The sequence below is a fragment of the Pan troglodytes genome, chromosome 1 (genome assembly GCF_028858775.2).
Source record: "Pan troglodytes isolate AG18354 chromosome 1, NHGRI_mPanTro3-v2.0_pri, whole genome shotgun sequence".
In the NCBI taxonomy this organism is placed as follows: domain Eukaryota; kingdom Metazoa; phylum Chordata; class Mammalia; order Primates; family Hominidae; genus Pan; species Pan troglodytes.
Window position 1 is genome coordinate 21,671,213 of NC_072398.2, and position 22,873 is coordinate 21,694,085.

At 37.1% G+C, this 22,873-nt stretch overlaps 1 protein-coding gene and 1 pseudogene across 6 annotated transcripts in view; both read right to left on the reverse strand.

The window, feature by feature from the left end:
- PANTROV1R-PS201 (vomeronasal 1 receptor panTroV1R-ps201 pseudogene) lies at positions 370 to 935 on the reverse strand (annotated as a pseudogene).
- ZNF678 (zinc finger protein 678) overlaps positions 4,200 to 22,873 on the reverse strand; it is a 59,970-nt gene continuing 41,296 nt past the window's right edge. For 2 of the 6 annotated variants that reach the window (XM_063791116.1, XM_063791113.1), the window contains 3 exons: positions 13,457 to 13,583; positions 9,020 to 9,140; positions 4,200 to 5,754 (listed from right to left, as the gene is read on the reverse strand). In XM_063791116.1, coding sequence (XP_063647186.1) covers positions 4,262 to 5,754; positions 9,020 to 9,104 — 1,578 coding nt within the window. In that variant the 5' untranslated portion in view covers positions 9,105 to 9,140; positions 13,457 to 13,583 and the 3' untranslated portion in view covers positions 4,200 to 4,261. The remainder of the gene's footprint in view (positions 5,755 to 9,019; positions 9,141 to 13,456; positions 13,584 to 22,873) is intronic. The other 4 variants (XM_016940093.4, XM_054659536.2, XM_016940102.4 and 1 more) reach the window with 2 other exon arrangements.

A 22,873-nucleotide genomic window follows, 5' to 3' on the forward strand; every position in this document is an offset into this window, starting at 1 on the left:
TACCTCATGGTCTCACTCACGTGGAATCTAAGCAAGTTGATCTCATAAAAGTAGAGACTAGAAAGAAGGTTAAGAGATGCTGAAGTTTTAGGAGAAGGGGGCTTAGAGAATTATCTGTTAAATGATAAACAATGCCTGTTAGCTAGGAGGAATTAGTTCAAGAGACCTATTGTAGTGCAGAGTGAATACAGTTATTGAGAATATAGTTTTTTTTTTTTAAAGTGCCAAGACCATGTTGACCATTCTCACAATAAAAATAACTATTGAGGTAAAGCATTTTTAATTGGCTAGAATTAAGCATTTCAAACATCATGTGTTACAAGATATATATATATGTAGATATAAAATTTTGTCAATTTAAAAATAATTTTTAAACACATCATGGAGCGATAGCAATGCTCCAAATACTGAGTCTGCATCTTCTTCATAAACTTAGCTGAACTATATAGAAAATACAGTTTTTATGATTTTTAAAAATGTCTACTTATCAGCCATAAGCATAGAAACTCTGATATTTACCAGCATGTTCTAGAACCAGCACAGAACATGGGAGTCACCAAAGGACTCTATGGCTTTCACTTTAAGTTTGGGACACCTGGAGTTTCTGGTGCTGATGCTGATCATATGGACGACATTAAAGAAGCAGGTGGTGCTAACAGTCCCATCTCTGGCCATGGTGTGAACACAGAAATCAGGTTTGCATCCAAAATCACCAAGGAAATATTTCAATCCAAAAGCTCTCTAGATCTCTGAGTTTTTTAATACAGAAAATGACTAAGGAATTGGCTTGTTATGTGATTATTTATATAAACTCTGCAATGTAAGCTGCACCCATTTAAATAAAACATATTGTGATATGAGTAAGAAACTTCCCAAGATTCCAGTATCAATGGGGAAGAAAAGATTATTCCAAAATTTAAAGCCACAGAAGCATTTAGAAATTTAAATTAAATTCGAAAAATTAAATATAAATGTAAACATAAATGTAAATGTATTATTGTCTAATATATTACATAAACACTAAAAACTAAAAGATTCTACATGTACACATAAATTGTGCTATATGTAATTTATAAAAAACTAAATTTAAACTTTTTTGCTTGCCATTAAGTGTCCTTAAGATTTCTAAGATATATTTTTGCTTAATGAGTTTCCAAATTCTGATGTTTCTTTATATAGTGATTATGATATATAGCCTACCATTATTAATGCTTTACCTATTCTAACTGATTTCATGTTTACTATATTTTGTGGTAGAATCTAATAACATTTCTTTCATACAAACATTACTCAGTAATTTAATCCTATAAACTGTGTAGAGTACATCCCAATTATGCCAATTAAATGATTCAAATGGTGCATTTCTAACTTAAAAATGTCCTCAAACTCTCCAGTTAAATCCAATTTTTCACTATATTAAAAATTTCAAATTCCTTATCACAACCTACAAAATACTGTATGAAATTACATGGGCTGCAGAGAACAGTGAGAAATCTGTAGCCATAATAAGCAAAGAAGGGAAAGGGCTATGATTGACGCATAGTTGGGGGTGAAAATAAAATAACAGTGAAGTACCAGAGATAACTACGAAATAAACACAATTCCTCTTAATTTCAGAGGCAGTTGTACAGCCTGGGTATACATGTGTTTTCTTTACATGCAGAGTTAATGCCATCTCTTTATGCTGAATATTTCTAATCTCTTACTTGTAGCCAAAAAGTGACTTAAACAAGAATATTTACTGCTAATTATAGAGCATCTATTATACCCCCAGGAAACCTAGCACTTTCCTGTTTGTTCACCTCATTTATATGTCAAAACAACTTTGTGAATTATGAAGCCTTCCCAGTGTACATCTAAACAAATTGGCTCAATAAAGTGAAAAAAAATCAATTATGTAAAATATTAAAATGGAAACAAAAACCAAGTAAAAATTGGCCAAAATAGGGTTCTCCAATTGAAATACAAAAATAAAATGTACTAATTAAATAAAATGTAGCAACACACACATTGTAGAATTACATCTTAAAATTATCTTGTGAACATTAATACATTTTATGAAAGTTATTCTTAGAATTTCTCAGGAATATAGAGAAAATTTCATGAACTTTGGAATGAGAAAACTATACATTAGGTTTAGTATGATCAACAGACAAGAAAAAAACAGGATTTGCATGAGAAGATTCTGAGCCAGCAGCCATAAGATTTTACAGAAGTAAATTCAATACAAAGCAGATAATAAATATTTACTTTCAGAATCTTTGAGATTCCTAGTTTGCTAGTAAATTACCAATACTTTTTAAATTATATTTTGTTCCAATAATTTTGTTTTATTCTTAAAAAAGTACACACCTACACTCAAACACAATTACATGCTCCGTAATTCTCTTAAAGCTAACACTTACGTTTAGAGTGACAGACTTATAAAATTAACTCCATGTTAATCAAAACTAAATGTATGTATGTGTTTTTACAGGCCAGAGGGGTCACAGGCTCAAAGAAAAACGTAGTATGACATTTTGTAAATAGTCATTCGGGATTCAAAATACATGGCTTTTCATTATACTCCTTTATAGTGGGCAATTATAATGGTTATACTGAAGATTATATAAGAGTATCATTGTCCAGTATTTACAAAAGAAAAAAATAAAAATATAACCTATGGGATGTTAGTCCATTTTGTGCTGCTAGAAGGGAATACTGAACACTGGCAAATTAATACAGAAAAGAGGTTTATTAGCCTCAGTTCTGTTGGCTATACAAGCATGACATCAACATCTGCTTAACTTCTGATGAGGCCTCAGGAAGCTTTTATGCATGATAAAAGGCAAAGGGGTATCATGGCAAAAGACAAAGCAAGAGGAATATCAGTTTTTTTTTTGTTTGTTTTTGTTTTTAACAACCAGCTTTCACATGAACTAACAGAGAACACACTAACTGCAGTGGTAAGAACACCAATCCATTCATGAGTAATCTACACCCATGACCTAAACACCTTCCACTAGACCCCGCCTCCAACATGGGGGAACACATTTCAACATGAGGTAAGGCACAAAAAAACCAAAGCATATCATATAAAAAAAAAACCTCCCCAAGTTGTTTGAAATTAAAAGCCACTGGGAAAAGAGATTACTAGAGGTGTCCTTTCACTGTTACCCAGTAGTGTATTGTTACTATCTGTTACCTACAACTTTGGGTAAGGTGGTATAGGTTAATTATTGTGGCAAGATATACTTCATTCAATGCAAAATATTAACACATTAAAAATCATTTTGTTTTATGAAAAGAAATTGCATTCTAAAAATAACATTTCAAAAGCTACTGTATTACCTTAATGTGCAACTCATAAAACAATTTACTACTAAAATTCAAAATGTTTCCCTATTACTATAATGCAAAATACTTCTCTGAATACCTAATGTGTTACTTAAAACACTGTTATACATCAACAAAAAGCATTTCTACTTAGATTTTCCTTATAAATGTTACATTTCAGCGCCCTTAATCATTCATGAAAAAGCATATAAATGATGGTCATCTAATATAGAAGAACTTCTCATAGCTCTTATGCAGCGACAACTGACCACATACTTTAACATAAACAATAAATATAATAAAAATCAAGTTATTTGAGATATGAATTACATCAATATTAAAATATATAATCAAAATATAAAAACTTTTAATGCAAAAAAGTATAACGTGAATGTAACTGTGCTTCAAAAAGACATCATCTCTTGATTCATTTAAATTTACATACAACTAAATTATCTATTTTAACTTTGAATTATTCTCGACAATCAACACTGCTTTAAAGTAACATCTGAAACTGTTAGTGCCTTAGTACTTTCTATAGTAAATTATGTAATGTTTTATTTAGACTTAATTTTGGACATTTGTTTGTATTCACTGTATCTGTAAAATATATTCTACTATACTATAAACTCTGGTGTTTTCTAAGGTATATATCTTGAAAAAATGTTTTTCCACATTTGTAGGAGGTTTTTTGCCCCCATAAAATCCTCTAAAGTTGAATAAAGTCTGAATAATTGTTTAAGGGTTTTTCCTCTAGTACAGATTCTGTTTACAGGAAGATCTTTGAAATAAAGATATTGTAATCTTTTATATTTATAAATTTCACTCAGTATAGTGTTGTGCACTCTGAAGCTTACATTTTGTGAAACATCCTTAAACAGTCATTATGCTTATACCACTTTTATTCAGTATGAAATTAGTGAAGCCATGTATAATGAAGCAGTTTTTAAAGACTGCCACATTTTTTACATTTGTCAGGTTCCTCTCCAGTATAAATTCTCTTATACTTACTATGGATTGAGGATTGGTAAAAACCTTTTCCACATTCTTTACATTTGTAGCGTTTCTCTCCAGTATGAATTCTTTTATGACGAGTAAGGCTTGAGAACTGGTTAAAGGCTTTGCCACATTCTTCACATTTGTAGGGTTTCTCTTCAGTATGAATTCTCTTATGCTTACTAAGGATTGAGGATTGGTAAAAAGCTTTGCCACATTCTTTACATTTGTAGGGTTTCTCTCCAGTATGAATTCTCTTATGGCTAGTTAGGTGAGAGCACTGTTTAAAAACTTTCCCACATTCTTCACATTTGTAGGGTTTCACTCCTGTATGAATTCTCCTATGTTGAGTAAGGCTTGAGAACTTGTTAAATGCTTTGCCACATTCTTTGCATTTGTAGGGTTTCTCTCCAGTATGAATTCTTTTATGCTGAGTGAGGTTTGAGAATTGAGTAAAGGTTCTGCCACATTCTTCACATTTGTAGGGTTTCTCTCCAGTATGAATTCTCTTATGGCTACTTAGGTGTGAACACCGATTAAAAGTTTTGCCACATTCTTCGCATTGGTAGGGTTTTTCTCCAGTATGAATTCTTTTATGACGAGTAAGGCTTGCAAACTGTGTAAAGGCTTTGCCACATTCTTCACATTTGTAGGGTTTCTCTCCAGTATGAATTCTCCTATGTCTAGTTAGGTGTGAGCACTCATTAAAAACGTTGCCACATTCTTCACACTTGTAGGGTTTCTCTCCAGTATGAATTCTCTTATGTTGAGTAAGGTTTGAGAACTTGTTAAAGGCTTTGCAACATTCTTTGCATTTGTAGGGTTTCTCTCCAGTATGAATTCTCTTATGTTGTGTAAGGTTTGAGAACTGGGTAAAGGCTTTGCCACATTCTTCACATGGGTATGGTTTCTCTCCACTATGAATTTTCTTATGGCTAGTTAGTTGTGACCACCAATTAAAAACTTTGTCACATTCATCACATTTGTAGGGCTTCTCTCCAGTATGAATTTTCTTATGGTTAGTTAGTTGTGACCACCAATTAAAAACTCTGCCACATTCGTCACATTTGTAGGGTTTCTCTCCAGTATGAATTCTTTTATGTTTTGTTAGGTTTGAACATCGATTGAAAACTTTGCCACATTCTTCACATTTGTATGGCTTCTCTCCAGTATGAATTCTCTTATGTTCAGTAAGGATTGACCTCCGGCTAAAATTTCTGCCACATTCAATACATTGAAAGATTTTGCTTTTAGTTGATGAACATTGAGTAAGTCTATTGCAATATTCTTTCTGCCCCTTACCTTCATTCACAGTTCTCCAGTCTTTCACTAAGTGCAAATTGTCAAGGCCCCAGCTTCTATGTCTTGTCAGTGTCACTTTTTGGCATAAATCTTTCATATCCTGCTCTGGCAAAAGGTCTTGAATGGAATAAGATAAAATAGCTGAAAGAAATAAAAATAAAAAGTTATTCTGCTTACTAATCTCCAGTAAATATACTTTACAAATCTAATAAATATAATTATATCAGAGACATTAACAAGATGGCATAATAAAATACCACAGGACATGATTCCTTTTTGAACATATAAACTTAACAAAAATATACTGACCAAAATGCCTTTTTGAAAACGATAAAATCTAGTTAAGGGTTTGCAACACCCTAGGTGAGCACAATTGCAAAATCCATGTAGAATAGAAAGTAAAGTTTGTTACATTTATACATACAGCCTTTCTTCCACCCCAATACAGCATGGTGCCTTTAAGAGTAAACTTCAAACTCCTGGCTTCTCCCTCAAAGCAAAGAACAAAAAAACAAAAACAAAAAAACAATACATTGCACATGTGTCCATACTTCTGGCTTTTAGGGGCTTTCCAAAGACTGGTTTCTGTTTCCCATAACAAAGACTGCTGAAAGAAATGGTGGTATGCTTTGAATGACAGCTTTGGTCTGCTAAGAAAAAGGTAAATAATTGCTACTGCAGCAGAGAGATCACAGTGCCACAGACAGACATCAGGTGTAGCACATGATTACAGGTTTTTACAAAGAAACATGAACAAATCTCTTTAGCTGAACAGTAAACACACAATTCCAGAGAAGACAGATCATAAGAAGAGGTTTGAGAGGCTATAAGAATCTCCAGCCTGGCAAATAGCTATTAGCCTCCTCCAGGACAAAGCCACTTATAAAGAGTGTGACAGGTGGCATTTTATTAATGCCCAAATATGAACCAAAGATTACAACATATGCAAAGTTATCAGGGTAACACGGTCCAATCAAGGAAACAAAATAAATAAAAAATTAATTCTAAGAAAATAAATATGTATAAATTATCTAAAAAATTCAAATAACTCATCTGAATGATGCTCAATAAGTGAAATGAGAATGAAGACAACTAAATAAAATCAGGAAATGTGAGTATCAACAAAATAATAAAATATATAACAAGAAACAAAGTGTGGGACTGAAGAATACAAGAAAATAACAGAAATGTTTATACATAAGATGTAAAAAAAAAAATCAAGAATAAACACAAAAAGAACCATAACAAGACACATTATAAGCAAGATTTTGAAATCACAGAGAGGAATAAGATGTTGAAAGCAGCAACAGAAAAGTGATGTGTCATTTATAAGCATTCTCCTATGGGATTACCTGTGAATTTATCAACAGAAACCTTGCAGGGCAAAATGGAGTTGAGTGATATAATCAGGGTATTGAAAGAAAAAACAAAAACTTTCAAGCAAGAATACTATTAACAGTAAAACTGTCCTTCACAATTAAGAGAAGATGAAGGTTTTCCAAGATAACCAAATGCAGAAAAACTACATCACCAGTACAACTGTCCTATAGAAAATGTAAAATGGACTCCAGCCCATTGAAAATAAACTGTGTCATTAAACAAAAAATTATATACAAATACATAACTGTCTGGGAAAGATGTACACATATACAAAAATAAAATTCTGTAGTTTTAGAATGATGGTGCTGAAAACACTTTTACTTCTGCTCTACAATTTGAAATATGCATAAGAACAACAATAAACATCTGTTGATGTCTCTATAATATGAAATATATAATTAGTGACATCAATAATATGAAGTTTAGGGTAAAAATAATGAAAAAAATTTCTGTATGCAACTGAAGTTAAGCTATTACCAGTTTATTATATGTTGTAACTTTGGGGGTTTTAGTGATTCTCATGGTAACCACAAAGAAAATACCTATAGAGTACACATAAACACACACAGAAGAAGAGAGTAGAAGCAATGGCTACAAGAATCCAATAAAACAATAAATGACAATAGTAAGTAATTATGTTTTAGACAGCTATTCAAATATTCATCAACAAAACATCCCAATCAAAAGACTGAATAAAGAGATTTGGAAAAAATTTTAAAAACCACAAACTATGTCTTGTCTCCAAGACACTAACTTTAGACGACTGGTATAATAGACAAAGTGGCAGGAAGAAAGAAGATTCCATGCAAATAGTAATCAAATGACAGTTGGAAAGGTAACAATTATATTGGGAAAAGTACATTATATGTCAACAACTGTTATATTTCACAAAGTATACTTTAAGCCAAAATTGTCACAAGAGAAAATATGAACATCAAGTAATAATAAAAGTGTTCATTTATTGGGAATATATATAATTTATAAGCACTCATGAATACATATAAGATTTACTAAGAACATACGTTCCCCACCAGGTTTCCCAAATATATATGTTTATTAAAAAATTCCACACAAATTTGAAATGCAAAGAGAAAACTAAATGGAAAGTGAAACCATATAGGAAGAGTAAAATCAGCAAGTTGTTGGAACAGGAGGTCCTCTTCTTGTATATCTCCCAAAGCAACAAAAATTTATCAGCCATCTATGGACATAAGTGCCTTTGTGACACAGCCGGGCACCATAGCTCATATTTGTAATTCCGGCTATTTGAGAGGGTGAGGCAGAAGGATTACTTCAGGCCAGGTGTTTGAGACCAGCCTGGGTAACATAGCAAGACCCTGTCACACAAAAAGTACATTTACGATTGCTTTGTGATTCAGGCAGGGGGTTGTAATACCCTGCTAAAAGCACAAGACCAAGGAAAGCCTTTTTCAGAAAGCAAGTCTTCCTTCAGGTGGCAAACTTGAGGACCGCTGGTCTTGGCTACAGACGAAGAAATGGCCCATTTAACATGATTCCACTTAGAATTCTGAAGTAACACTGTAACTGTCATTAACTCCTCCCAGCCATAGTCAAGAAGAGGTCCCGCCCAGTCAGAGAGCTGGGGTCAGATGCTCATTCATGGCCATAGATGCAGAACTGCAGACCTTGACATTTACTGTGGTCTCTGAAGCAGGTGAATAACTCAGTTCTAGACCTTTAAGCTACATTCTGTGGACAGTCCTGACAACCTAGAGACCTGTGACTTGGTAAAAACCTCACAAGTACTGGGTGAGAGCCACACACATACAAACACTTGGTATTAGGCCAAGTGTCTGCCCTATAGATCAAAGTGCTGAAGACAACTCAGTTGGCCAAGGAATAAGACAGAATTCACAAGCACACAAGCCCCTGGTAATAAGCCCACCAAAGACAGACCCCATTGTGGACCCTGCCAACAACCTTAGGACTCAGGTATATCCCCTCTCTACTATGAACCCAGAAAAGATCTCATCAGCCTGGGGACCCAATAGGATAAAATCTTTACCTGTATAAACCAGTTTATAAAAACTGGTAGAGGTGTTTGCTCCTTCAAATGCACAGACACCAATGCAAAGTGATATTGTGCCCATTATCAATGCTTCTATTTTAACATAGTCCTGGAAGTCCTAGACAGAACAATTAGGCAAGAAAATTTTTTAAAAGCCATAAAAATTGAAAAGAAAGAAGTAAAAATACTGTTTGTTGATGACATTATCTTATATGTAGAAAGCCATAACAAATAAATCAAAAATCTCAGTAAATTGGCAGAATATAAAAGGTTATACAAATATCAGTTTTGTTCTAATACACTAACTACAAACCACTTAATAAAAAAAACTCATTTATGGTAACATCTAAATAAATTTCTTAGCAAAAACTTAAACAAGTGAAAAATCTTTATGTTGGGAAATAAAATATTGATAAAAGAAACAAGAAAAAACAAATAAATGTAAAGATACCCAATGTTTATGAATTAGAAGACTAATTATTGTAAAGTGTCATATTATCCAAAGCAATCAATAGATTCAATAAACTTCCTATCAAAATTCCAATGGCCATTTTTAAAATAATGGAATAAAATTTTAAAATTTATATAGCATTACAAGACATTGAATAGTTGAGAAATAAGAACAAAGCTGGGGGCATCACACTTTCTGATTTAAAGCTCTATTTGAAAACTATGGTAATAAGAGTAGGATGGAACAAAATAGATACAAAAAAATGGAACAAAATAGAGAGCTCAGAAATAAACCCATGCATATAAGGTCAATGAATCTTTAACAAGGGCGTCAAGAATACACAATGCACAAAAGATAGTCTCTTCAGTAATTGATGCTGGGCAAAAGAATATCTACATGCAAGTGAAATTAGACCATTTTTTCTTACATGATATCAAGAAATCAACTCAAACTAAAGACTTAAATGTCAGGCAGAAATCCTTAAAAATCTTAGAAGAAAATATATTTTAAAAACTACTTGATATGGTTGTGGTAATGATTTTTTGGATATGACACCAAAAGTACAGGCAACAAAAGCAAATATTAACAAGTTGGACTGCATGAAACTAAAAAGCATCTGCACAGCAAGAAAAACAATAAAATAAGAAAACCTGAAGGATGGGAGAAAATATTTGCAATCCATATATCAAATAAAAGGTAGATATCAACAATATATGAGGAACTCAGAAATCAAAAGGAACACAATAATAATGACAATAATAATAAAATTGAAAAACAGGCAAAAGACCCAATAGATATTTTTCCAATGAAGACATACAAATGCCAACAGATATATCAGAGGGCTGACTATCACCAATCATCAGGCAATCACAAATCAAAACCATGATAAAATATCACTTCACACTTAAGATGACTAATACATATACATTAAAAAGTGAGGTAACAGTTTGACAATAATGTGAAGAAACAGGCTAAGCGCGGTGGCTCATGTCTATAATCCCAGCACTTTGGCAGGCTGAGGTGGGCAGATCACCTGAGGTCAGGAGTTTGAGACCAGCCTGGCCAACATGGTGAAACCTCGTCTCTTCTAAAAATACAAAATTAGCCGAGTGTGGTGGTGCATGCCTGTAATCTTGGCTACCTGGGAGGCTGAGGCAGGAGAATCGCTTGAACCTGGGAGGTGGAGGTCATAGTGAGCTGAGATCATGCTATTGCACTCCAGCTTGGGCAACAAGAGCAAAACTCCATCTCAAACACAACACAACACAACACAACACAACACAACACAACACACAATGTGAAGAAACAGAAATCCTGTACTGTATACTTTAAAAGTTGTAAATTGGTGAAGTCGTTATAAAAATTAGTATGAAGGCTCTTAGAAAAAGATACAAGTATCATAAAATTCAGCAATCCCAGTTCTGTGTATATAACCAAAGGAAATGAAATCAGTATCTCAAAGAAATAGCTGCATCCTCATATTTATTACAGTATCATTCACAATTGACAAGATATGACAATAACCTAAATGTTTTTAGACAGTAAATGGATAAATATGGTTTACATATACAATAAAATATTATTCAGTCATAAAAATAATGTAATTCTGCTATTTAAACAACATGGATGGACTGGAAAGACATTATGCTAAGTAAAATAAGCCAAACACCAAAAGGCAGATACTGTATGATCTCACTTATACAAAGAATCCAAAATGGTGAAACTCACAGAAGCAGAGAGTACAGAGGGAGTTGGCAGGACCTAGAAGTGAATAAATTGGGAAGGTGTTTTTCAGTTTTTTTGTTTTTTTTGAGACGGAGTCTCGCTCTGTCACCCAGGATGGAGTGCAATGGCAGGATCTGGAGTGCAGTGGCTGTTTGCTGCAGCCTCCACTTCCCAGATTCAAGCAAATTCTCCCGCCTCTGCTTCCTGAGTAGCTGGGATTATAGGCACCTGCCACCATGCCCAGCTAATTTTTGTTTTTTTTAGTACAGATGGGGTTTCATTATGTTGGCCAGGCTGGTATCGAACTCCTAACCACAAGTGATCTGCGCACCTTGGCCTCCCAAAGTGCTGGAATTGCTATTTGGTTTTAAGATGAATAAATTTAAAAGATCGAATGTGTAATTTTATGAATACAGTTAATAATAATGTCTTGTATGCTTAAAATTTGCTAAGGCAGTAGACATTAGGAATTCTCACTCCAAATCAATTTGAGTGTGTTAATTATAGTACAACGTATACACATCAAATTTTTATGTTGGACATACATAATTTTTATTTGTAAAAGAGTTGTTACACACACAAATAAATATATATGCATGCATGCATATGTGTGTATGCCACAGTAAGCTTTATAGTAAATAAAAACAAATTTAAAATATAGTTATTTAAAAATAAGGTAAAAGGTGGGAGTTTAATATATGCTCAGCAATCTTCCAAGCTCCCTAATAAAATAGTATTTTTTTTAAATGTAGGGAGTAGATATATTAAATTATATTACTGTTGATATTGTAACAATGTGGGCATAGAGTTTAAATTACCAATCTCAGTTTTTACTTAGAAAATAAAATTTTGAAGTAAAATAAGTTTAGATTTTCTTATATTTAGTGTTCTGATAAAATCACTGAGTATGAGCTTCTGTAAAATCACATTTGAAACCTCCATAGGATAGAAAATCATAAAGCTGAAAATACAACACGTTTGTGGTGTTCCTGGGATTTCTGAACCAAATGCCAATATACCACTACTCTTGCAAATTTCAGACAAGATGCAAAAAGAGAATTAAATTGTGTAAAATAGAGTTCCTCAAAAATATGTAGATATTCCTATGTTCCACAAAGCAATGGAAAAGCAGTCAGATTATATAGTGCCTTATAAACCATGAAGAGGACTTTGCTTCACTCTGTAAACTCAAAGGAAAATCACTTCATGGGTAGTGGAATCCTTAGAGAACTTAAGAGCATGGGGCAGAAGATGCTCCTGTGAGGGGAAGACAAAGAAAACCAGGCTTTTCTGAAGCAGAGCTGCACAAACCACATTTTCATTTCTGGCTTTCTCCTTGACATTTGGGCCTCTAATCTGTGTCATCTGCTTTATTTACTCCTACCTGCCTTGAAATTTGGCTAGTATCACCTGTCTCTTTAAACTCCCAGGCTGTTTTCTTTGCTCTGGAAAGGTGATCAGGTCTGGATTAGACATAGCAAGACCTGTTTCATTAGAAAAAATAACATGACTCTTGCTGGCATGCTCCAGTTACCAACCTGGTATGGTGCTCAGTAGGAAAAAAATTTTTTAGAAGGTTCTAGAAAATTACTCCAAAAATACTATTTTCTGACTTTAACTATACAATATTTAGAAAGGATTTTAAATGTATAGGTTCTTTTTGTTTGTTTGTTGAGACGGAGTTTCGCTTTTGTTGCCCAAGCTGGAGCGCAATGGCACGATCTCGGCTCACTGCAACCTCTGCCTCTCAGGTTCAAGTGTTTCTCCTGCCTCAGCCTCCCAAATAGCTGGGATTACAGGCACATGCCACCATGCCCATCTAATTTTTTTTTGTATTTTTAGCAGAAATGGGGTTTCACCATGTTAGCCAGGCTGGTCTTGAACTCCTGACTTCAGGTGATCTGCCCACCTTGGCCTCCCAAAAACATAGGTTCTCAGCTCCACTACCCAATACTACTGAATCAAAACTTGGTAGTGTAATTAGATTTTGAGGTGTGGGCAACAATATCTTATGCCACTAAAGTTCTGGAATTACCAGTCATCTAGAGTGAAGAATTTAGACCACCTTAAAATTTATGTCAAGATGAAACATTTTGAAGATTTTATTTTCTACACCAACAAATTCCCAAGTTTTCCTTAGAAGCAGAGATCAAAAACTCATTCATGCAAATGACAAACTCTCAGGTAACATTTCAGGAGTGAAAAATATGGAATCCGTAGTATGAAATATATAAATTGTGTATTGAAGTTATCCTCACCCAGGGAGACCAGGTTTCTGTAGTTCTCGAACATCACATCCCTATACAAATTTCGCTGGGCAGGGTCCAGGCATGCCCACTCCTCTGGAGAGAATTCTATGACCACATCACTGAATGCCAATAGTCCCTGGGGGGGAAAATACACACATATTTACAAAATGTGCCATGGGCAGAGTTCTTAATTTGACTCCAACTGAAGAGAGTAAAGTGAACTTGTTCTGGCAGAAACTGTCCAGTAAGACATTGTTTAAAACACAAAGATTCTTGAATGCATTCTGTAACTCTAAGGAAAGAGGATGGCAAAAGATTTACAAAACCAGTGTAGATGCTATATTTTTATAAGTGTTGTAGTATAAAACTAAGGGCGCCAATACATGCATTACATATTGGACAGCTATATTTACATTACACAGGATAAGCTGGATAAATTTCTCAGATGGAAAAATCATCTGAAGTGCCTCTCAGATTTTAATGCATACAACAAGAAATTGGAAATCTGTTTAAAATGTAGATTTTGATTCAGAAGGTCTGGGCTGAAACCTGACTTTGAATTTTGAACAAGTTCACCTGTGATGCCAATGCTTCTGAACCAAGGAGAATATTCTGGCAAACACTAAGTGGCAGGGCATTTATCTCAGTTCATTTGACCATTAAACAAGAGCCTTCATTTTCCAAAGCAAAATATAGGCCAAATAATTTAAGAAGGAGAACTTCCAAATTAAATGTGATGGTTTATGCCCCTCAGTTATTAAATCTCCCCAATGTACTTAATAATACAGAGAAAACTAATTTGCTTTATAGTGCAGAAATCTGTCAGAGAGCACCTTAACCTAGTGAATAAAATTAACATCAACTCTAACAGAAAAAACTGGTATCACGTGTAAAAATGCACAGGAGGTTACAACATCATTGCTATAATAGCATAGGTCAAGAAGGCAAAATCTGAATCTAATCATAAAGAAACATCAGTTTCGTGCAAAGTTCCAACAACTTTCCTTTAACTAATCCAAGGACCCAAATCCATCTCCAATGGGAATCTTGGGCATCCACACCTGCCTATGTTCAACAGATACAAAAGAAACATTCATTTTGCAGGTCAAAATTTATAGTAAAGATTGCTTATGGCACTTAAAGAGCCTGAATGGATATAAAACATTGGTATATAGGAAAGAAATATTTTTCAGAGCCCCCTGACTATCATAAGAAGAAAAATTTTTAAAGTACTTGAAATAAATTTATTAGGCAGAAACATTACAAATATATAAATAAAAGTCTGCAAGTTTTAAACACATGACATTTCTGGAGAAACAGCTGACCCAGCCCTTGACCTAGTACTCATTTACCCGAGAACCAGCCATTTCTTCCTCTTTTTCTGATTTCTGTTCAGATGAGATTATCTGGACAAATCACACATCTTGAGAATATGCCTTAAGAGATGTCAGCACAACTCCTTCACCTGCTATGACCATACACACAGGCAGAAGGACCTTGAAATGCAGAAAAAGCTACTCTCCTGTTTCTTCATCATACAGGACAGGAACAATGAGCTCCTATGTAAAGGTCAAAATGTGAGTTTTCATTTTCCTGCTATCAAGTGCCTTTCTCTGCCATGGAAGCCAGCAATTTTGGCTACGACGATAAAAATACTGGCTGCACTGACTTGACCACACCAAACCAAAGGAGAGCAGGCCCTGTGACCTTCCTCTGGAACAAAGGCTGAACTCAACTCTCACAAATGTATCTAAGGGCCCTTATGCTTGACCCTGACCTTACCTTAGGATCACATGGGGTACTCAACTAAAACAACACCGATGTTCTTACCCAGACCAACAGACAGAACCTGTGGGGAGGGTAGAAGTGGGAGTATTTCTTTAAACTGGCCATGTGATCCTAATTGGAAGCTTGGGCTGAGAGCCACTTAGCTAAGCATTGCTTCTGAAACTTCAATGTGCATATATCATTTGCTATTCTGAGCCCCAATTTAAGTAATGTGATTCTGTAGGTTTGGAAGAGGTCTATTAACTGGCTTCTGTAAGAAGTCCCTGTTCGTGTTAATGTTGATCCTCCTAGGCCCATCATGAGTAGCACTTAGCTATAAAAAAACAGGCACAACAAACAGAGCCCCTTTACACAATACTCTTAGCCCAATACAAATATGATCCAAAGTGAAGACCACCAATCACAATTCTGAAACATGGCATTGTCTGCTAGCCCTTTAAAGTTTAAAGAGGACCACAATGTCTGGGCAAATCTCCATTTGGGAAACAACTTGTGCACAAACATTAATGCCATGTTTATGGAGCATGTACTATGTGCTCGGAAGTACACTACAAAGCATTACACAGGGAACCTCACATTATGTGAGTTAATCTTCATAAAACCCCGGGAGGTAGGTGCGAAGTGTCTCATAATTGCCAGGATGTAAATACAGGGCATATCCTTTCTATTTCTTTTTCCATTTCTCTATCACTGATTTTAAAAATAAAATGTATAGGCCGGGCGTGGTGGCTCACGCCTGTAATCCCAGTACTTTGGGAGGCTGAGGCGGGCAGATCACCTAAGGTCCAGAGTTCGAGACCAACTTGGCCAACATGGCGAAACCCCGCCTCTACTAAAAATACAAAAAATTAGCTGGGCATCATGGTGGCAGCCTATAATCCCAGCCACTCGGGAGGCTGACGCAGGAGAATCGCTTGAACCCGGGAGGCGGGGATTGCAGTGAGCCGAGGTCATGCCACTGCACTCCAGCCTGGGTGACAGAGCGAGACTCCGTCTCAAAAAAAAAAAAAAAAAAAAAAAGAAAAAAAATATATAAAATAAAAGCTAAATATAGATGGAAGAGACACAGAAATAAGTGTGGCATATAGGTCAGAGGAACTTTTTATTGTTATATATTTATATTTACTGTTTTATAACTTGGAGAGCAACTACTGGATCTGAGGAAATAGAGAACAGGTTACTGAGGAAAATGTTTTTAGAAACACAGATTTTAATTAAAAAAGAAAAATTAAGGCACCAAAATATAGTCTTTGGCTCCCATTTATCTGTTTGGATTTGGGAAAATTGTGGGTACCAGCTTTGGGGAGGCAGCAAGAGCAGCTACTCAAACCTCTGATCTCCCCTAATCAGTTGTGTGAGGGGAAATGCCAGGATGGAAACATATTTAGACAAGGTTTCGAAGAGGGTGAATCTGGGCAGGGCTGGGACCCTGGGCTTCACATCTTTATACGACTGGCTTATTTTCAGTTACGTCTTTCCTAAGGCTGCCCATGAGAAACTTGACTTTCACAGTTTGTGTGATTTCAATTAAGACAATTCTTTATTCTGTAACCTAACAATAAATATAATATAAACCTTTAGAATTTTCTGGCACTAATATATTAGAAGCTAAATATTTTATTCCTAAGAAGGTAAAAGCACTTACTGCCACCACCATTGCTGTCCTCCTCCTCCTTCCCCTCCCCCTCCCCCCTCCCCCTCCTCCTCCTCCTCCTCCTCATAATTCTGTTCAGGAATGGCCATTCAGGTAGTGACATCAGAACTCACAATAACATTAGGGAAGTAAGAAGCTCAAACAAAGCCCAAGTTCCCTGTGCACCTCCCTCTCTACTTTTTAAAAAAACAGGCCACATACTTTCAAATTCAAGCATTTATCTACATTTTCTAGACTGAAAGTTCCTGGATGATGGAGCCATGACAGCTCCATTTGCTTTTCTAATAGCCACATCAAATGGAGGCAATTGGTCTATATAGTTTGCATCTCCAGATCTCCTCTTGGTTCTTCATCCAAGTACCAGGAAACTGAAGAAACTCCCATCTAGGTACCAACCAAGAAGATTCATTCTGTGAGGGGAGAAACAAACCCCAGATGCCTTATTTCTCTTCCACTGAGATGAAAGCAGAATATAACCCCATCAACAGTCTTCACAGGACATCCCTAAATGTCTCACAGAATCTCGGATGCTGATGAGAGGGGTTCCAGTAAGCCTAGGCTGATGTCCCCATGATGAATCAGGCAGGACCAATTCAAGGTATTCCTATGAGGCCAGGAAAGTAAATTAAACTGCCCTTGTAAAGCAGCCAACCCTGGATCCATGTGGGATACTACCTGTCCCTGATCAGCTAACTCTTGGGTAAGAGGAAAGACAAAACTATCCTACTCTAGTAAGAGTTCACATATGAGGTGTAGTTGTGGTCATGACTCTGGGCATTTTTGTGGTGCTGACCTCTCATTGCTAAGGTACTTGTTTACACTTAAAGATTCTTCCAGGTCCTGCTGAAGGTAGGCTTTACTCTCCAAAAGAAACTCTGAGACAGGGTGCTCTACCTTTTGCTATTTGCACAACTGCAGCAGGTCACTGGACAAAATCTACAAAACATGGAGAAACCCACTCCAAAAGAGGGACTTTACAAAGTCTATGTTGATGTCTCACAAGGTAGATGTCTCCCCTGAGTTTTCTATCCATCCTCAGTTCAAAGTCTAGCCCTTTATTTTGAATCTTAGGCAAATGCCAGCCCCTCTGTATGGACTGTAGGCAGAGTCAACCTGGTTTACTATTTCGTGGAGCTACAGAATGGGGAGAAAATCTGGAGGAGAGATAGTCCTCATGAAGGCTTCTCTAACAGATGCTGAAGAACCCCAGGACCTAGATTGAAAAGTTTAAGCTGCAGATTTAGGTCTTTGAGGGGCAGGAATGTGACAGGTGCCCTCTGCAGATTCCTGGGCATTTGGACAACAGGAGAAGGAATGAAAGTTGAGAGTCTTAACGCCTACTCAATACACAGATGTGAGCCCAGTTGTTTCTGGGTCCCATTATCTCTGACTCAGTTTTGGGTCTGAAGATGCCGGGGCATTAAAAGAAAGAGCTGGAAGGTCTGGTTGCTGTTTTGTGAAGTTTTTTTTGGTAGAAATATGGTCTAATTGCTCTCAAAAAACTGTAGATTCCAAATACAGAGACCTTTCTATCTAAAAATTGTGCAATATTTTGCTGTACAATTGTGAGATGTGACTGGACGCCCCAAAAAAGAAAGGCCCCTTTACAGTGAAACCTTGTGGGTAACATATGTTTATATCATGTTTGGTAATTCTGGACAGTGTTTAAAAAGCAACTAAAAACAAAATTATTTTCAACTCCAGAAAAACTCTCCACAATGGTAGAACAGAGAGAAAACTGTTGCTTTTTTTTAATAAAATTGAACCACAATGTGACATATATCACATGTCATCTGCTAAGAGACTGCAAAAACAAAAATAAAAGTAATGAAAAAAGTAGAAGACAGAATCTTTTTAAAATATATATTGTTCAGGCTGACCCCATTTTAGGCCTCAGCCCACCTGCATCCAGGCAGGTGGATAGGGTTCTCAGATCCAAGGCACAATGGAGATCTCTGTTTTCAGTAGATGAATTCAAATCCTGTCAGTGTCTTGGTCTCAGACAGAACTAGATAAACCGCAACCAACTGTGTCTTGAGAAGCATATATTAACCACAGGCATACACCAAAAGCCCATTGTGAGTCAAGATCCAGAGTGAGTAGTCTAAAGACTCCATGAGTCAAGCAGTATTATTATTGAAACCTATTACCTACCATTGCAAGTCCTTTCCCCATGGGACTAGTGGAAGAGCCTCCTGGACTAATCACTGGGCAGCTCTTATAGCTTCTTCTTGAGAAGAACACAGATGAAGGTGAATGTCTTGTGAGTGGCCTGATAAATGCATCTTAGAACGCATTAGAGGTGATCAATGTGTTATCTCAATAAGACACAAATGCCAACGTGCTGGGCCTCTTTAGCCAAGAAAAGAACTCTGTGAGTGAGTGAGGGAGGCTGATTGTGAAGTTTGCCTGCCTTCCTTACTCTAAATATAGCCCCCAAAATTGATGGAGATGGCAGGTCCTTGTATCTTGTATAGGGTGATGGCCCATCCCCATGGGTCATGGGTTGGTTCTCAACGTTAAGGGTCAATTTTACCTCTTCCTTTGGGTTATCACCCAGGACACCACCCACATAATGCCACAGGTGGAAGTCAGAGGGCAGCTAGGTCCTCTCTGCACAGATCATGAGCCAGTGGAGGACTACCGAGGTAGCCCATTGGAAGCTTCATAAAAATGTATCTTTGGCCTTTAAAAGTAAAAGTGAACTGCACCTGAATTTCTCTACAAATTGAGACAAAACAAAACATGTCTGCCAGGTCAGTAACAGTAAACCAAGTTGCAGAGGAATTCTGAACTTCTTCCAAGATGGTGACAATGTCTGATGTAAGGAGATTTAAGTATAGCATTGATCAGGTTGTGGTAATCAGCAGTGAGCCTCCATTCCTTTCCCTGGCCTTGAAAAAGGGCCAGACTGGGAAGTTAAAAGGTTAAGAAAGTGGTTTCAGAAAACCCCCTTCTATCATGTCATATGTAACAGGATGAATCCCTTCTATGCCCTACTTGAGTTGATATTATAGGGTGTTGATCACCTTAGGGGGGTTGGAAAGCTGTACCGGTTTCTTGTTGGATTGTACAGTCATCAGTACAAAAGACTTGGGCTTGGTCCAGGTGGGGATCCAAAGCACCAGAATGTCCAGGCCAATGACAGGAAATAGTCACTGAGAGGTGACTGGGAGTAACACCAGAGCTTGTGAAAAAATGATGGGTCCTCCCTTAATGATGACCCTGGCAGGTATTCTAAAGGCTTGTTCTCCTCCAAGTCCATTCATGGGCACAACAAGACTGGTGAACTACACTGGGTATGTGGAAATCAGAGTAACCTATGATCAGTGTGAAATTAGGCCATAAATGCCCATGGGTTTTAAGGCACACACTTCCGGATTTAAAACATCAAGTGTTGGCAAAGATGTGGAGAAATTGGAACCTTTATGCACTGTTGGTGGGCACGTAAAATGACACAGTTGCTATAGAAAATAGTATGGAGGTTTTCTGCAAGATTAAACATAAAATTACTGAGCCAGGCGCAGTGGCTCACGCCTGTAATCCCAGCACTTTGGGAGGCCGAGGCGGGCGGATCCCAAGGTCAGGAGCTCGAAACCATCCTGGCTAACATGGTGAAACCCCGTCTCTACTAAAAATACAAAAAATTAGTTGGGCGTGGTGGTGGGCCCCTGCTACTTGGGAGGCTGAGCCAGGAGAATGGCATGAACCTGGGAGGCGGAGCTTGCAGTGAGCGGAGATTGCGCCACTGCACTTCAGCCTGGGCGACAAAACGAAATTCCATCTAAAAAATAAAATAAAATAAAAGTGCTAACTGAAAAAAAAGGCAATAAAAAGATAAAAACACATTTTTAAAAAGGTAATTTTAATGAACATTTTGTCACTGTCAAAAATATATATAAATTGTAAGTAAGTATATAAAACTACACTTAACATTAGTCATTAGAAAAATGCTAATCAAAACTTCAGGGAGGCCGGGTGCAGTGATTCATGCGTGTAAGCCCAGCACTTTGAGAGGCAGAGGTCGGTGGATCACTTGAGCCCGGGAGTTTGAGATCAGCTGTGCAACATGGTGAAATCCCATCTCTACTAAAAAATACAAAAATTAGCCAAGCATGGTGGGTGGTACATCCTGTAGTCCCAGCTACTCAGGTGGCTGAGGGAGGAAGATCATTTGAGATTGGGAGGTGGAGGCAGCAGTGAGCCATAAGCATGCCATTGCACTCCAGCCTGGGTCCCCAAGTGAAGCCCTGTCTCAAAAAAATAACCCTCAGGGAGATAGCCCTTCTTATGCAGTAGAATGATTTAACAACAAACAAAAGTAAGCATTGGCAGAGATGTAAACATAGAACCCTCATAAACTGCTGATAAAACTGTAAAACAGCACAGCCGCTTTACAAAACAATTTGGTAGTTTCTCGAAATGTTTAACATGGAATTACCATATTGGTGCATCAGCTCCACTATCACTCATGTGCCCAAAAGAGATGAAAATGTTGGTTCACACAAAGACTCACTGGAACATTGTTTGTTATAACCAAATATGAAAAATGGAAACACTCAAATGTCAAAATGTCAACCAGTTAATATAAGGAAAAACAGTTAAGTACATTTTATATTGGAATCCTATTTGGCAATCAAAATGAATTAAATAATGCTACATGCTACAACAGATATGAACCTCAAACAAACTAATAGAAACCAGAAGCAAAAGACTGATAATGTATGGTTCCAATTATACATGTCCAGAAAGTGAATGTCTACAGATAGAATGGAGATTAATGGTTGTGTAACACTAAGATGAGAATGAGAAGTAGCCTCAAATTGCATTAAGTTTTGGGGCAGTTAATGGAATCAGGCTTCTAAGAGGCACTTGAAGTCCACTGAATACATCCTGGAAGTTCAAGGTTAGTGGCTGCCACTTACTGCTTTGTCAACAGGCCTGGAGCACCCACAAGAGCTCAAGTGGACAAGGCACCAGTCCACATCTTCCCACAGCTGGCACGAAGCAGCAGAAGGGGGCTGGGTTGGGGTGCCAAGACCCTGGAGCCCATGAGCAATGGCGGGTGAGGAATCAGATGACTCCCTACATACTAGCAGGACTACAGCACCTGGAGTCGGGCCCAGTGGGTCACACGGGGGTGGCCAGATACACCTGAGGCTGCCAAGTACACTGTCCCAAGTCAGCAGTCCTCCTCTGTGCTGGTGGCAAATAGCATCTACATGCCAAGTTTGAAAGTGAACCCTCATTGTATGGTAGTAAAACAAGTAACACAGTGGCAGGGCATCTGAGTACCCCATACAAATAAAGGCGAACCACCTAGTACTTCCCCCAACCTGGCAACAGAAAGTAGCAAAATAGATTCATCCTTCCAGGGATTGTACCTGATTCCTCTGAAAACAATGCAACATTCCCCCGGCCCCATGCCCATCATGACGTGGGAGGAACAGATTTGGAGCTCTGGAGACAATTAGCTGCCTGTGGAGCTGCTCTTTCTCCCCACAAAGCCTGAGACTTCATTCACACGTGGAGATGCTGAGGCAGCCAGGCAGTACCTGCAAGAGGGAACCCGGCACAACCAGCAGCAGCCCATTCCAGGAAGATGCACATGCTTGTATGGGTCACAAGTTATGCTTTACTTTCCTCCCCTCCAGGAGATCTTGGTATGTTGCCCAGGCTGGGGCACAGTGGCTACTCACAGCTACAATCATCACACATTATAGCCTTGAACTCCTGAGCTCAAGCAATTCTCATACCTCAGCCTCTAAAGAAGCTGGAATTACAGGTACATGCAACTCTGCCTGGATCAAAAAGCATTCTTTAAAGTGTAACCAACAAGTACTATTCAGCCATATGCAAACTTCATTTAAGACCTTTTTAAGTTAACACCTGGTTTAAATGAAATATTCAAACTGATATTTTTGCAGTCAGGAAAGTGCTAGGAGGAGGAAGGATGCTTAGAGCCCAATACCTAAAATAATTCT